Below are 13799 nucleotides of genomic sequence, written 5' to 3' on the forward strand. Positions count from 1 at the left end.
CTCCCCGTCCACCAAACTCATTCTTTCTCCTTTACACTTCTCTACCCCTTCAGCTGCCATACCAAGGAAAATAATCCTCACACACAAACATACAGGTGGCAATTAGGATTGGGAAAAAGCTCCTAAAGAAGAAGCGGAGGAGTTTGGATTGACATCCCACTTTATCACTACCCTAAAGAGTCTCAAAGCGGCTAACAATCTCCTTTCCCTTCCTCCCCCACAGCAAACACTCTGTGAGGTGAGTGGGGCTGAGAGACTTCAGAGAAGTGTGACTGGCCCAAGGTCACCCAGCAGCTGCATGTGGAGGAGCAGGGAATCGAACCCAGTTCACCAGATTACGAGTCTACTGCTCTTAACCACTACACCACCCTGTCAGCAGTAGGAAACTCCCCCACCACCCAAGGCCTAACTGGTGCACCATGGGAGATTTTCCTTGGCATCCTAGTGCACAGGGAGGGTAGATGTTTGCTCCTTTACTCCTCCGCTGCCATCCCAATGAAAGTCACCCCTCCTAATAAATTGGCTCCCGCTGGTATGAGCGCAAGTCTTCTCCAAAACTGAAGTGCCAAGCCAAAGGTCAACCCTTTATTATAATACTAAATATAATGTTACTTATTATTTATGAGTTAACAATATACCATAGTTGCTCACCCCTTCTTTAAGGTATCACCCCTTTCCCCCGTGAAGAAAAGGTAGCTTTGGGAAGCGCTGATAAAATGCCCAGTCATTGCCTCCCATTCACCAGGTCACAGCAATGCCTTCTGCAAAGATGAAGCATGGAATAAGCATCGCTGGGACATAAAAGGCCAGCCACAGGACCCAACATCATCCCTGGTAAGCTTCCACCATTCACAGAGGATCACTTCAATTTTGCTTAAATCTCACAATAAGGAAATCTACAGGGAACTACAGAGAGGAAGAGAGCAGCACTGTGTTGGTCGCCTTCGTGGACTCCTCAGTGACCTTCCACAGAGACAAAACCCAAGATTAGACACCAAAAGTGCAATCTAAGCACAGCCATTCAGAAGCAAATCCCAATGAGCACAATGGGACTTACTATCTAGTAAGTGTGCTTAGGAATGCAGCCTCTTTAGACAAGAGGCTATTTTTAAAGACTACTGCTAAGATGGGGAAGGAGAAAAAAACTAAAGTTGTACTTATTTACCAACTCACTATACCAACAGCTTCCGAAGAAGCTGCTCACCTTTTTTCAGAGTTCTGCAGGAAGACAAGGAGACAGCCTGAAGGGAGTGAGGTGGAATGAAGACAGAAAAAAAAGATACAATGAATAGCGTGGAGGAAGCAGACCAAGACGTTTCCGTTTACATTGACTCAGTAAAATTGCACACCTACATTGACATCTTCCAGTGAAACTGGAAAGGCAGCAAATCAGCTGCTTTCAGTGGGGCATCCTTCACACCTCACATGATAAACCCAGCACTGACTGTCACTGCAATCCAAGGAAGTACTGCACCAATCACTCACCATCAATCATGCTAGCTGGAAAAAGGCAACCCAATGGCTTCTTCTACTACTACATTTATATCCTACCCTCTAAGGAACTCAGAGCAGGGTGCTAAAAAACAACAACAACATAATCTCATTTTATCCTATTTAAGGCAGGAACTTTTCTATTGTGGACCCATCCCTCTGCAATGCATTTCCTGAGGTCCCTCCTTTAAAAAGGCTTAAAAAACAAGCCTAAAGAGACCTGGATTAGCTTTAAACTGTTGCTGGTGAAATATTTTAAAGTTACGGCTTTGGCTGTTGCTGATGATTTTGCTTTGCAATGTAGTTATTTTGACGTTGCATGTGTGAAAATATAAATAGTTTCAGTTTTTGTTCTGTAAATCACATTGAAAAGGGTGTTAACCTTTTAAACCAAAGGTGGGAACCTTTGACCTTCCAGACGATGCTGAACTACAACTCCCATCATCCCTGACTATTGGCCATGCTGGCTAAGGTGGGTGGCAGTTGTGGCTCAGCAACACTGGGTGGACCAAAGTTCGCTCAGCCCTGCTTTAAAAGGTGGCATAAACCAATAAATAAGACCATGAGGCGCTGACTGGCTCTGTTACACTCAGCTAAGTCCATAGCCAAGCAGGGAAGTGAATTAAGGTCGCCCATACTATATCTATCTACTACACTGCATTAAGAAACTGTGTAGGCTGGGAGTAGGTAGGAAATACAGGAAAGGAGCGAAGGAAGGACATGAATGGTAAGATCCACCTGCAGCCAGCAATCAGACACAGAATGGGATGGCAACAAGGTTAAGCAAATTCCTTGGATAATCACAACCACCACTCACCTTGATTGCTATATATATAAAAAGCACCCTGTTACTTTGTTCTGACCAGCAAAAGAAGTGCTAAAGTTAACAAAAAGTTCTATGTACCCTCCAATGAAGAAGCTAACATGTTAATGGTCTTAAAAATGAGTTCAACTGATCTTAATCTAATACTGGGAGGAAACACTTGCAGGTCACAGTAAACCAGAATTTGAGCAAAGAAATTAAAACTGGGAGGTTTGAGTGTGCATGCCCTATGTTCCCCTCTCCTCTTTCCACATGGCTAGGAGGATCCCAGCAGAGTTTTAGCTTCTATTTTCTATAATCTCTTGTCATCCTGACCAGGGATTCTGGTTTAGAACACTTGACCAAGCCAGCTACAGAATTTCCAGTTTGAAATTAGCTAGTTTTGAAGCTGATTAGGATTTGTGTTTTGTTTTGTTTTTTAAGAAAAATGAAAGATCCCTGATCCAGACAATGATAAGCAAAGATTTTGGGAATATGAAGCTAAGGGCTACCAAAGTCCTGCTCCTGGCCTTACGGAAGGAGAGGAAAGTGTGTGAGCCTGGGTCTTGTGACAGCTCCTGTTCTTTGTCCTAAACCGTGGTTTAGCATGATATGCAAACATGCCCTATTTAATGGCTGAGCAGAGACTGGCCATTCAAAAAGCAAAGCAGGCTTTTTCCATTGGCAATCACTTCATAATAGCATCTCATAATAGCTACTGCCAAAGTCAGACTAAAAGTGCTTGCTACACCAGTGAACTGCAGAATATTCCCCCACACACACAAAAAAAAGGAAGCAAAAGAGCAACTCAAAACATTAACACGACATCCATTTTCAGTTTCAGTTTAGTCCTTAAAGACGTTTTTAGCTACTCTTAGTCATGCAGAGCCACCGCTCTGCCTCCTGCCTGTGTGCCAAGCTACTTGAAAGACTGTCTGTAAACATAAGAGGCACAAGTGTAAACATGCCTTTCAGTGACTTAATAGGAGAAAAACCATTCCATTTTTGCCCAGACCTTAGATAGTCAACACTCTTCAATGAAAGCTGAACTTCCTTCTACAGAGCAAGAACCCTCCTATGATGGAAACTACTGTTTTACCTACAGAATTTTGGACTGAGCATGAAAAGTAGATGTCATGCTTTGCTAAAATTCCATAATCATCTTCCGATGCTCTATTCTCATCCATTCTTGATTTCTTGCACCGCTCTGTGAACTAGTATTTACCCATCCAAGAAGTAGATGATTAAAAACCAGATGAGATGTCAGGTGACAAAACAGACATTGGGAGGCTTAGTTTGGTCAGAATCAAGTATACACTTCCAGAGTTAATGATAAATACATTACTTCTGGTAAATTAGCCACCAAAGCCACTAGAGGGACGTGAATAATTGTGACCCGGGATTTCTAGACTCATCTACCCATGTACTATCTGAAACCAAAAGGGCGCATTGGTTGCCGGATGTGAAATATATTGGCATTATTTTCAGCTCTCCTACCCCACTAATTAGGACAAAAGAGGAGTGGGAAAAGAAGACAGACTGACAAGAAGTACAGTGGTACCTTGGTTCTTGAATTTAATCTGTTCCGGGAGGCCGTTCGACTCTCGAAACGGTACAAAAACCAAGGCACGGCTTCTGATTGGCTGCACGAACTTCCTGCACTCAATCAGAAGCAGTATCGGATGTTCGGCTCCTGAAAAACGTTCACAAACCGGAACAATCACTTCCAGGTTTGCAGCATTCGGGAGCCAATTTGTTCAGGAGCCAAGCCGTTCGACTACCAAGGTAAAACTGAAATAGGGAAGGGTTTGGGGAAGTAAGAGGGTTGGTTAACAAATTCCCAAGCTTCACCATATATGTATGGTCCAGTAAGGAGAAAAAAAGAGAAGAGTCTCACAGAATATGTTTCTTGAAAGCAGCCACTGCAGATTAAGCTTTAACCTGAACACAAAAAGTATCTAGATATATTGATATATTTAATTACCCATATTTTTCGCTCTATAAGACGCACCAGACCATAAGACGCACCTAGTTTTTGGAGGAGGAAAACAAGAAAAAAAATATTCTGAATCCCAGAAGCCAGAACAGCAAGAGGGATCGCTGCGCAGCGAAAGCAGCGATCCCTCTTGCTCTTCTGGCTTCTGGGATAGCTGTGCAGCCTGCATTCGCTCCATAAGACGCACACACATTTCCCCTTACTTTTTAGGAGGGAAAAAAGTGAGTCTTATAGAGCAAAAAATACAGTAGCTGAGTTCCACAAATATTTGCTAACTGCGGAAGTATTATCTTGCACTTCATCATGGACTTTCCTTGCCCTTGGCAGGTTTGTAGGCAAACTTAACATACACACGTTTCCAAGGTGTGTCCCTTCCAAATATAACACATGTCTTCACCAGCAAATTACTAATCATTATAATGGGTAGGGTGCATACAGAAGGAGCGATAACCTTACACAACCCTGGGGGTGCGTTTTGACCTCCTGCAGGATGTCTTGTCAGTGAAGGCTGGGCGACCTAGTTTGAATGTGGAGGGAAGGCTTTGCCCTCACAAATTAACCCAGGAGCTTACTCCTTTCTTTTTTCCCCTGAAAGGGAGCTTAGCAACCATTCACTTATAATGGGAGAAAGAGGAATAGAATCAACATTAAAATCTAAACTTAACTTGCTGCCTGCCCCTGGTAAACTATCCCAGGTTCCTTTTATGGATTACATTAGGAGGGTGACAGAATGTTGGAAGAGGGGATGGAAAGTTGGGAACTGGTTTCTACAGGTGTCAAGAATCAGACCTGTTAGTTTGAAATCATGAATACCTATCTGAACTCACATACCTGGTTTGACAGGAGCCTGGCACCAGAGCACCCGGTGCACGCGGAAGGCTCGTAGGCATGGTGTCTTCACAGCCTTCACCTTGTGAGACAGCGCACTGTTGAAAAGGGGACTGGAGCAGCTTGTCGAAACTGTACGTAGAATAAAACTTGCCATGTTGTCCAAGATTCAGCAGGCAGGATCACCCCGTTAGGAAGCCACACAGATGCCCTGCCATATACAAAAGCATCAGCCCTTTAGCAAATAATAGCAGTGGAGACTTGCAAAGCAGTCTATTCAAAACATGTGTCACTTCAGATGGCGATTTGAATCCATCAGGACTTGGGGAGGTGGGGCGGGAAGGTTAACAAGGTCCACAATTCTTTCTTTGTGTTGTATCCAATGTTGGTACCATCTCACAGTGTTTTAATACCTTCAGCATCTTAATAATTTAAACAAAGTATAATACACAGGTTTCATTTCGTACAGGTGCAATAATTATCTCTCTTCAAGCCTAGACATAACTACTTATTTCAATACAATGACCATAGCTCAGGGACAGAGAACAGGCTTCGCATGTGAAAGGTCCAAGATTTGATTCCTACCATCTCCAGAACGGGCAGGGGAAACACACTTGTCTAAAATCCCAGAGAGCCACTGCAGCCAATATAAGAAGAAGAGTTTGGATTTGATATCCCGCTTTATCACTATCCTAAGGAGTCTCAAAGCGGCTAACATTCTCCTTTCCCTTCCTCCCCCACAACAAACATTCTGTGAGGTGAGTGGGGCTGAGAGACTTCAGAGAAGTGTGAATAGCCCAAGGTCACCCAGCAGCTGCATGTGGAGGAGCGGAGACGCGGACCCGGTTCCCCAGATTACGAGACTACCACTCTTAACCACTACACCACACTGGCTCTCAATATAGGGTCTCAATATAGGGTTGGAGTAACCAACATGGTGTGGTTGGACAGTGATGCCTATCAGTCCCGGTCAGTATGGCCAATTGGCAAAATGATGAAGTCCAACAGCATTGGTGGAGATCACGCTGGTTACCCCTGATGTATGCAATACCAAGCTGGAATGACTCTGTGCATGCAGCCATGTAGCGTGAGCTCCTGAAGCCTGGGGCAGGTGAATGCATGCACCGAGGGCAGGGCACACAGTGCAGAGGATGAAGGATCCCAACGCAGCACCCCAGCCCTCGCCACAGACGCTGCTGGAGTGCCCTGTATTGGAGCCATGCAGGGCCACACTACACCACCTGCCAACCCACACAGGGGGAGCCCGGCCAAGCAACATGGCACTTGGTGGGCGCGAACCAGGCCCTGGCACCTCCAGCATGACCTGGTTCAGTACTCTTATCCATAAGTGTTGGTTCCTCCGACACGGGGAGAGGAGTGCCGGGCCAGGCTGCGCTGGGGCCCCTGCTTTGCACCCCCTCAAAAATCTATACCCAGGGCCCTGGCCCTGCTGGCATCCTCCATGTTACACCCTGGGTGCATGGAAGCTTCCCAATTTCCTATGTTAATTCCAAGACAGTCTTCACATTTAAGTTACAGTACCTTGAGCCTTCATGTAGCAGAATCTCAAATGCAAAAATAAGCTGAACAATAAAATTATGTCACAATCGCAACAATACTAACTGTAAACTTTTCAAGGGTATCATTACTATCACCAGTGATTATACTTTCAAAAAAAAAAAGAAGTACCGGGTACAATCCAACAGCCTTGAAAATTAATGAGGGTTTTACTATTGTTGTCACTAGGATCTAGGCGTCATTACCAGCAAGCTGGTTAAATCTAGCTACATATGTTTTACAATGTTCTGCATTCAAAACAAAGCCGGTAAGACTAAGTGTATTGTTTTCAAGAGTGAAGACTACAAAGGATGGCAAACTGTAAGAAGCCCAAATTATATACAGGCAATAACCTACAGAATAGATTTGCTAGCCTACACAGCGTGCTGAAGGGGGGTTACGTACCAGCAGATAACAGGCATTTCATAATGCTGGTGCCAGCCAATAAAGCGTAGCCCAGGAATTAATTCTCTTTTTTCTGCTGGAAGTCTATTTATAGTGCAACTGAAAGACTGAAAACAGCAGCAACACTTCGGGGAACTCAGTCTGAAGAGTTTGTGCGACTTGAAAGTCCTCATATTATCATTCCAGCATAAATTGATCTAGTAAAAAATCTACTTTAAGGGAGGATTAATACGTCAACAACTACACCATGTAACAAAAAGCATGCAGAGGTATATAAAAAAATTGCTGTTTAATAGCTTCTAACTGGAAACGTTTATTTCAGCACTGAAGAAACAAAGCACGCCGTCTCTCTCCATTCATAGATCAAGTTAAACTGTAGGCAACATTTTTGCTACTCTCTTGGAAAAAGAAACAGAAGACATTGAAAATTGATACCCACTATACAGCTGCCCAATAAGCACACAGTTATAGTATTTCAAGAAAAACTCTTACCTCCTCAGCTTGATGTGCGAGTTTAAAAAGTTTCCAACAAGCGTAGTTACGAAGCAAATGCCACAAATAGAAAACACAGGAACACTGTGAGAATAGATGCCACGTACCCAAGATATTCAAAATGCGTAAGAAATATACTCACTCCAAGAGAAGTACAGTTAGCCCGTTGCCAAAGGAAGTGAACAGCTGTCAGATAAAAGTGACCCCCTTAAATGAATAGTCCACATTAATAATGCCTCAACTACCAGAGCATTTACCACGTCTGCAGGAAATGCATGAAGCTGGAATCCCCATTCATTAACAAGTTCCAATTGGCTGCTCTCTGAAAGCAATGCAGTGTATAATTTGCACCAGAGGCACATGATTTGGATACAACTCCTTATCAGTCTCTGAGAGGAGTCAAGTTCATTCATTGAGGGAAGGACTTGTGAAAGCCTTCTCAGAGTCACGGCCTTTTTAATTTATGCAGCCTGCTGTCAGCGTCCAATCATCTACCCAGGCATGCAAGTTAACCACAAGTCTTAATTCACTGGTGCCTGAAACTGTAAGTCAGAACTGTGCTTTATAGATAACTCTGACAGTTTATTTATTTATTTTTAAATATGTACGGTATTTGACTATGTCTATGTGCTCCTGAGAATCCAGGGCCTGTAACTAAACACACACTTACTCAAATTATAACTAGATAATTTATTTAATATAAAGTAATATTAGCAGTAATATTAGCAGCACAATCACATGCTCCACAGCCAAAATCCCACTGCCCACCATCACCTTGAATATGGGACCTCAAACTCAAAAAATAAGGTCTCGTGGCATTTTGTGGAAATATCCTACTGTTCAGAAGAACTGAGTTTTATGGTTGTAGAAGAGAAACTATTTCTCTCCCTTATCCATGCCCTTGCTATACATTCCAGGCAAATAGCTGGCATCTTCAAACGGGGCTCTTAACCATTTCTGCGGATCAAAGCAAGACAGGATTTGCCAACCTGTTGTCTTCCAGATGTTTTGGACTAGAACTTTCACCAGTCCCAGTCAGCATGTGCCGGCTGAGGTTGCTGGGGAGATGCAGCCCAAAACAACTGGAGAGCAACAGCTTGACAAATATGAAATAGGAAAGGAGACAATCTATAAGGTCCAATGTGCAATGCTGGTAATTTGCATATCCAGATGTCTGGGAAGCAGTCCGTGGGAAAGTGCCAGAGTGCCGCAGGCCAACTGCAATTCCCTGGCGTGTGCTCCCTCCTTTCATGTTTTATTGAAGTACACAATGGCAAAACGATAAACTCTGAAGTGTGTTTGACTCAGACAGTTTCTAGAATTATGCCTGGAAGGCCACAGCAAGACAAGGCAGAGTGCTTTGCCTCCCATTACCTAACATACTCAACGAGGCCTACTTCCAGATAAATATGGACGTGAGACCTGCAGGTCAACAGTACTGCCAGAGACTTGAGAGAGTCACACCTCCGCTAGTAGTAGTAAGAGTAGTAGTAGTAGTAATAATAATAATAATAATAATAATAATAATAATAACAATTTATTATTTATACCCCGCCCATCCGGCTGGGCTTCTCCAGCCACTCTGGGCAGCTTCCAAAAAAATATTAAAATACTGTAATACATCAAACATTAAAAGCTTCCCTAAACAGGGCTGCCTTCAGATGTCTTCTAAAAGTCTGGTAGTTGTTGTTCTCTTTGACATCTGGTGGGAGGGCGTTCCACAGGGCGGGTGCCACTACCGAGAAGGCCCTCTGCCTGCTTCCCTGTAACTTGGCTTCTCGCAGTGAGGGAACCGCCAGAAGGCCCTCGGTGCTGGACCTCAGTGTCCGGGCAGTACGATGGGGGTGGAGACGCTCCTTCAGATATACTGGACCGAGGCCGTTTAAGGCTTTAAAGGTCAGCACCAACGCTCTGAATTGTGCTCGGAAACGTACTGGGAGCCAATGTAGGTCTTTCAAGACCGGTGTTATATGGTCTTGGCAGCCACTCCTAGTCACCAGTCTAGCTGCCACGTAGAGCATATTGCAGTAGTCCAAGCGGGAGATAACCAGAGCATGCACCACTCTGGCGAGGCAGTCCGCAGGCAGATAGGGTCTCAGCCTACGTACCACATGAAGCTGGTAAACAGCTGCCCTGGGCACAGATTTGACCTGTGCCTCCATGGACAGCTATGAGTCCAAAATGACTCCCAGGCTGCACACCTGGTCCTTCAGGGGCACAGTTACCCCATTCAGGACCAGGGAATCCTCCACACCTGCCCGCCTCCTGTCCCCCCAAAACAGTACTTCTGTCTTGTCAGGATTCAACCTCAATCTGTTAGCTGCCATCCATCCTCCAACCGCCTCCAGACACTCACACAGGACCTTCAGTAGTAGAGGTAGATGACCTGCAGCCCTCCAGAGTTTGCTGATATCTGGCTCCCATCAGGCCCAGCCAACCTGTCCAACAGGCAGGGATGATGGGAGTCATATTCTGACAACATCTAAAAGGCCACAGGTTAGCTACCCTTGCCTTAAAAGGGCAATCCAGTTGCAAAGATATGGCGACCTAAATGTGTAGCTGTACCTTTGAAGCAGGTCCCAGAACAGAGTTTTAATTTTTAAAAAGGGGTTGTATAATGAAGCATTGCCCTCTGGCCTTGGCTCTCACATCTTAAAAGATAAGGCGTGACTCCTAGGAATAGACTTGTGGCTTCTGAAGTCATGTGAAAGCAGCCATAATTACTTAAACCACTTCTTCCCAGATTCTTCCCCGCTGCACAGCCTTTCTCCTGCCCTTTATATGAAAGGAGCTTCCTCAAATCCCAAACGGTGCCCATTTCAAGGCTCAAACAAGGTCACGTCCTCCATTCCCACCTTACATTTGACCTCCACGTAACAGGCAAACTTCAATGTTGACTTTGGCAACTGTTGCGGTGCCCTTCTGACAGTTAGAAAAAGAAAGGGAAAAAAGCTCTCGGAGGCTCGCATGCACACGCCTTTATACCAACTTATTTTTGCTGCATAACAATAAAGACGCTTTGGCTAAGCTGGAAGATGCCAAAAAAGCACATTCCTTTTAAATCTCTTTCTCGAGCCCAAAAGAAAAAGCTTAGGAGACATGTGGTTTCTACATGCCTTACCTGCATGTTCTTTCTCAATCATTTTGTTGCAGGACAAACAGGCCAGGGACAGCCTGTCACAGTCAAACCAACAGATTGCTCACTCAGTGGTTTGGGGGTTTTGGGGGGTGAGGAACGTAACAAAGGTGACCTTCCCTCCTGTGCTAAACCCATTGAAACTCGGACCCAGAGGCGCCTCCTCGCGAGTAGCAGCCCCCTCCCCCCAAAAAACCAGGCTTATTCTGCTTCTGTCTGTGCCACTCTTAACCATAACGGGCAAAATGGGAAGCAGCTGCTGCTGCTGCTGCTGCTACTGCTGCTTTCATCCCCCTCGCCTCCCTCTTTTCTCCTTAACTTCAGCGGGCCTAGAATAGCAACAGTTCTGCTACTCCTCGTTGCCAAAGTTGCGCTTTGTGCGTGGAGGGAAAGCGGCGGGTTTAACCCTTTGCGGGGAAACCTGCTCTCATTTCATTTTAAAGCACATCAATATAGATCAGTCATGCCCACCTCCTCGCAGTCTCCGCTTTTTTTTCTCCCCCAACCGCGATGGATGACGAGGAGGGGAGATGCCAGAAGCGCAAAAAGCGTGGCACAACAAGCCGCGCGGGAGATGCGATCGGGGGCAGAAAGTGTTTCCAAGCCTCAGCCCCCGCCCCAAAAGCAATCGCGGCGAGCGGCGACCGTGAATGAACCGACACCGCCCCCCCCCCAAAAAAAAACCCCACACAGACACCGAGCAAGCCCTAGGGCGCGCCGAGAAGAAAGGAGGAAGAAGCGCCGAGCGGAGGAAGAGAAGGAAGAAGAGGAGACAACAGCGCGCTACCTACCTCCCGCCCTTTGCGCCCTGCTGCCCGCTCCGGCCCCGCTTGTCTTTTTTTTGCAAATCTATGCAATATTGCGCTTGACCTTCCCGGCTCGCCGGAGCCGCCGGCGCGAGACGGGAAGAAGAGGGGAGAGCAGCAGAGCCGGCGCGAGGCCCCAGCCAAGTGGGCGGGGCTCGAGCCGCCCGCAGCCCAGAAACTGGACGAGGATGGAAGCAGAGAAGATAAGAGAGAGACCCCGTCTGAGCAGAGGCGAGGTCACGTGGCGGGGAGCCGCGCTCATCTCTTGCGAAAGAGAGGGGGCGGCAGAGGGTCTCTCGCCAACGCGTCACGCCGCCGCCGCCGCCAAGCTACCCGAGTGCGCATGGGCGCGCGCCCCTGGGGCTTATTTCATTTTATTTTTGCAGCGCGCGGAGAGGGGCTTGCTTTCAATTGAGGGTTTAACTGCTCCGGCGGCTTGTCGTTTCCTGCAGCAGGACATCTTGGGGAGACGGAAAGGCTGAGGAGTAAACCCTACGCAAAAATCCTCCCCAGTGGAGTCCCTAAGATAGTTGGATGGCGCCTTGTGTTGTACTCCTCCTTCTGGCAACTCCTGCAGGTTCCATAGGAGCCAACTCCTAGGGGTTGAGTCCCTTCAACGCCCCAATAAAACATTTGAGGGGACTAGACTCCCCCAAAAAAGTTGGTGGGCATTGCCATTCTAATAGGGTGCGTGAGCCGTGTCTTGTGATCGATTATGTGGGTTGGGGGCTTACCTACACCCCCCACTTGAATAAAATATACCTCTCCCCGCTATATTTTATTCAAGTTGGTAGGGGGGTAGGTATGCCCTTACACACATAATAGACACTTGCCAAAATAATCTTTCTCATTAAGGAAATAAAAATGAAAAAGCACCAGTCCCAATACAGATCCTCTGGGAAAGCAATTTCTTAGATCTCTCTGTTCTGGCAATTGTCAAATCATTATTGCTACTCTTTAACCAGTTTCCTACTCTTTAACCAGTTACTAATCTGCACAAAACTCATCTGGAAGCAGTGGCCTAATTCCTTCCATAGTTTACATAGCTTCAGTCCAGAAATAAACATTTGAGAAATAAAAATGTGAAGTTACCAAGCTGCTAGTTCTAGCATTCATAAATTACAGTGATTAATAAAATACTGGAAGAGTTTGGTCCTCCCTTATGCTGCTTTTGTAAAGAATGGCTTATTATTCTGGAATCTTATAATGGCCAGCTCTGAAAGGGTGAGCCAAGGGGTACTGTTGAAACTCCTGCTTGTGCCAGATGAGCAAGCAATCCCAAATTGCCACATTTTCTAAGCATACATTCTTCCTAATGAGTCTTGTCAACGCCAGGGGGTCATCACTCCAAACAAGCATGCATTGGAATGAAGCCTCTTCCTAATTATTTTTATATGAGAACTTTGAAACTTTTCACCCTCCTCACTTTTTGTGGCATGTATTTTAGATTGTAAGCCTGTGACCCTACACAAGTTGTCCATCAGCCAGTCCTGTCTTTTGCAATATGAATACATGTTGACACCATTCTCAAGCCATTGTACATGTAAATGCTTCCTACAAGATGACAGGGAGTGCAGTCCTGGGGACACTTTCTGGGAGAAAGCCGCATTTAGCATAGTGTGACTTGACATAAGGGAACATAATACTACAATTGTGCTGACTGGCTGCAATCCTATGCATGCTTTTCGGGGAGTAAGGCCCACTGAACCAAGTGGGATTTAGTCCCAAGGTGGTGCCATTTCCTTTTACTTAGTTAAGAGCAGTGCTATTTTTCTAGAAAAAGGGTGCCGGAACTCACCATGAACACCTCTATCATTCTCTTAGAATAGAAATGGTGCCCACCTGAGAGGTGCCACAACTGAGTTCCAGTGAATTCTGGCTGGGGAGAAAAGCATGGTGCACTCATCATTCTTACTGCATAGGGTTGCCATATTTCAAAAAGTAAAATAGTGATTTAATTATTTTTAGCTTTTGGAGCTGTTTCCGCTCCTTTTTCCATCACGTTGCCGTACATCTGGGTTTTCCCTGACCTTTTGCCAATTCGGCATAATTCTCCACCCGCCCGTCCCCCACGCCATTTCTATACCTGAAAACCAGGACACGTCAGGAATTTTCCTGACATATGGCAAGCCTATTACTGCATTTGGTATGTGCTTGTGTCCATTCTGTATTAAAAAAATGAGAATACAAAAAATAAAAAAGAGTGGCTTTGTTTAGCCAGGTACAGTGTATCGTCAATTAAATACCGCCGCTTGAATGGATTATTTTCATTCCACACTGAATTTG

At 45.5% G+C, this 13799-nt stretch overlaps 1 protein-coding gene across 4 annotated transcripts in view; it reads right to left on the minus strand.

Moving 5' to 3' along the window:
• Positions 1–13227, minus strand: part of NNT (nicotinamide nucleotide transhydrogenase) — a 56420-nt gene extending 43193 nt beyond the window's left edge. For 2 of the 4 annotated variants that reach the window (XR_014556362.1, XM_083703433.1), the window contains exons 1-2: positions 11499–13227; positions 5121–5328 (exon numbers count right to left, since the gene is read on the minus strand). Coding sequence is in view for 3 of the 4 variants with exons in the window: in XM_083703433.1 (XP_083559559.1) it covers positions 5121–5274 (154 nt within the window). In the remaining variant the exon portion in view is untranslated. Of the gene's footprint in view, positions 1–5120; positions 5329–10692; positions 10712–11178; positions 11281–11498 lie in introns of those variants that run through there. The other 2 variants (XM_083703434.1, XM_083703435.1) reach the window with 2 other exon arrangements.
• Between the last annotated feature and the right edge of the window lie 572 nt (positions 13228–13799).

The sequence above is a fragment of the Podarcis gaigeae genome (genome assembly GCF_964106915.1).
Source record: "Podarcis gaigeae genome assembly, chromosome: 11".
Classification (NCBI taxonomy): domain Eukaryota; kingdom Metazoa; phylum Chordata; class Lepidosauria; order Squamata; family Lacertidae; genus Podarcis; species Podarcis gaigeae.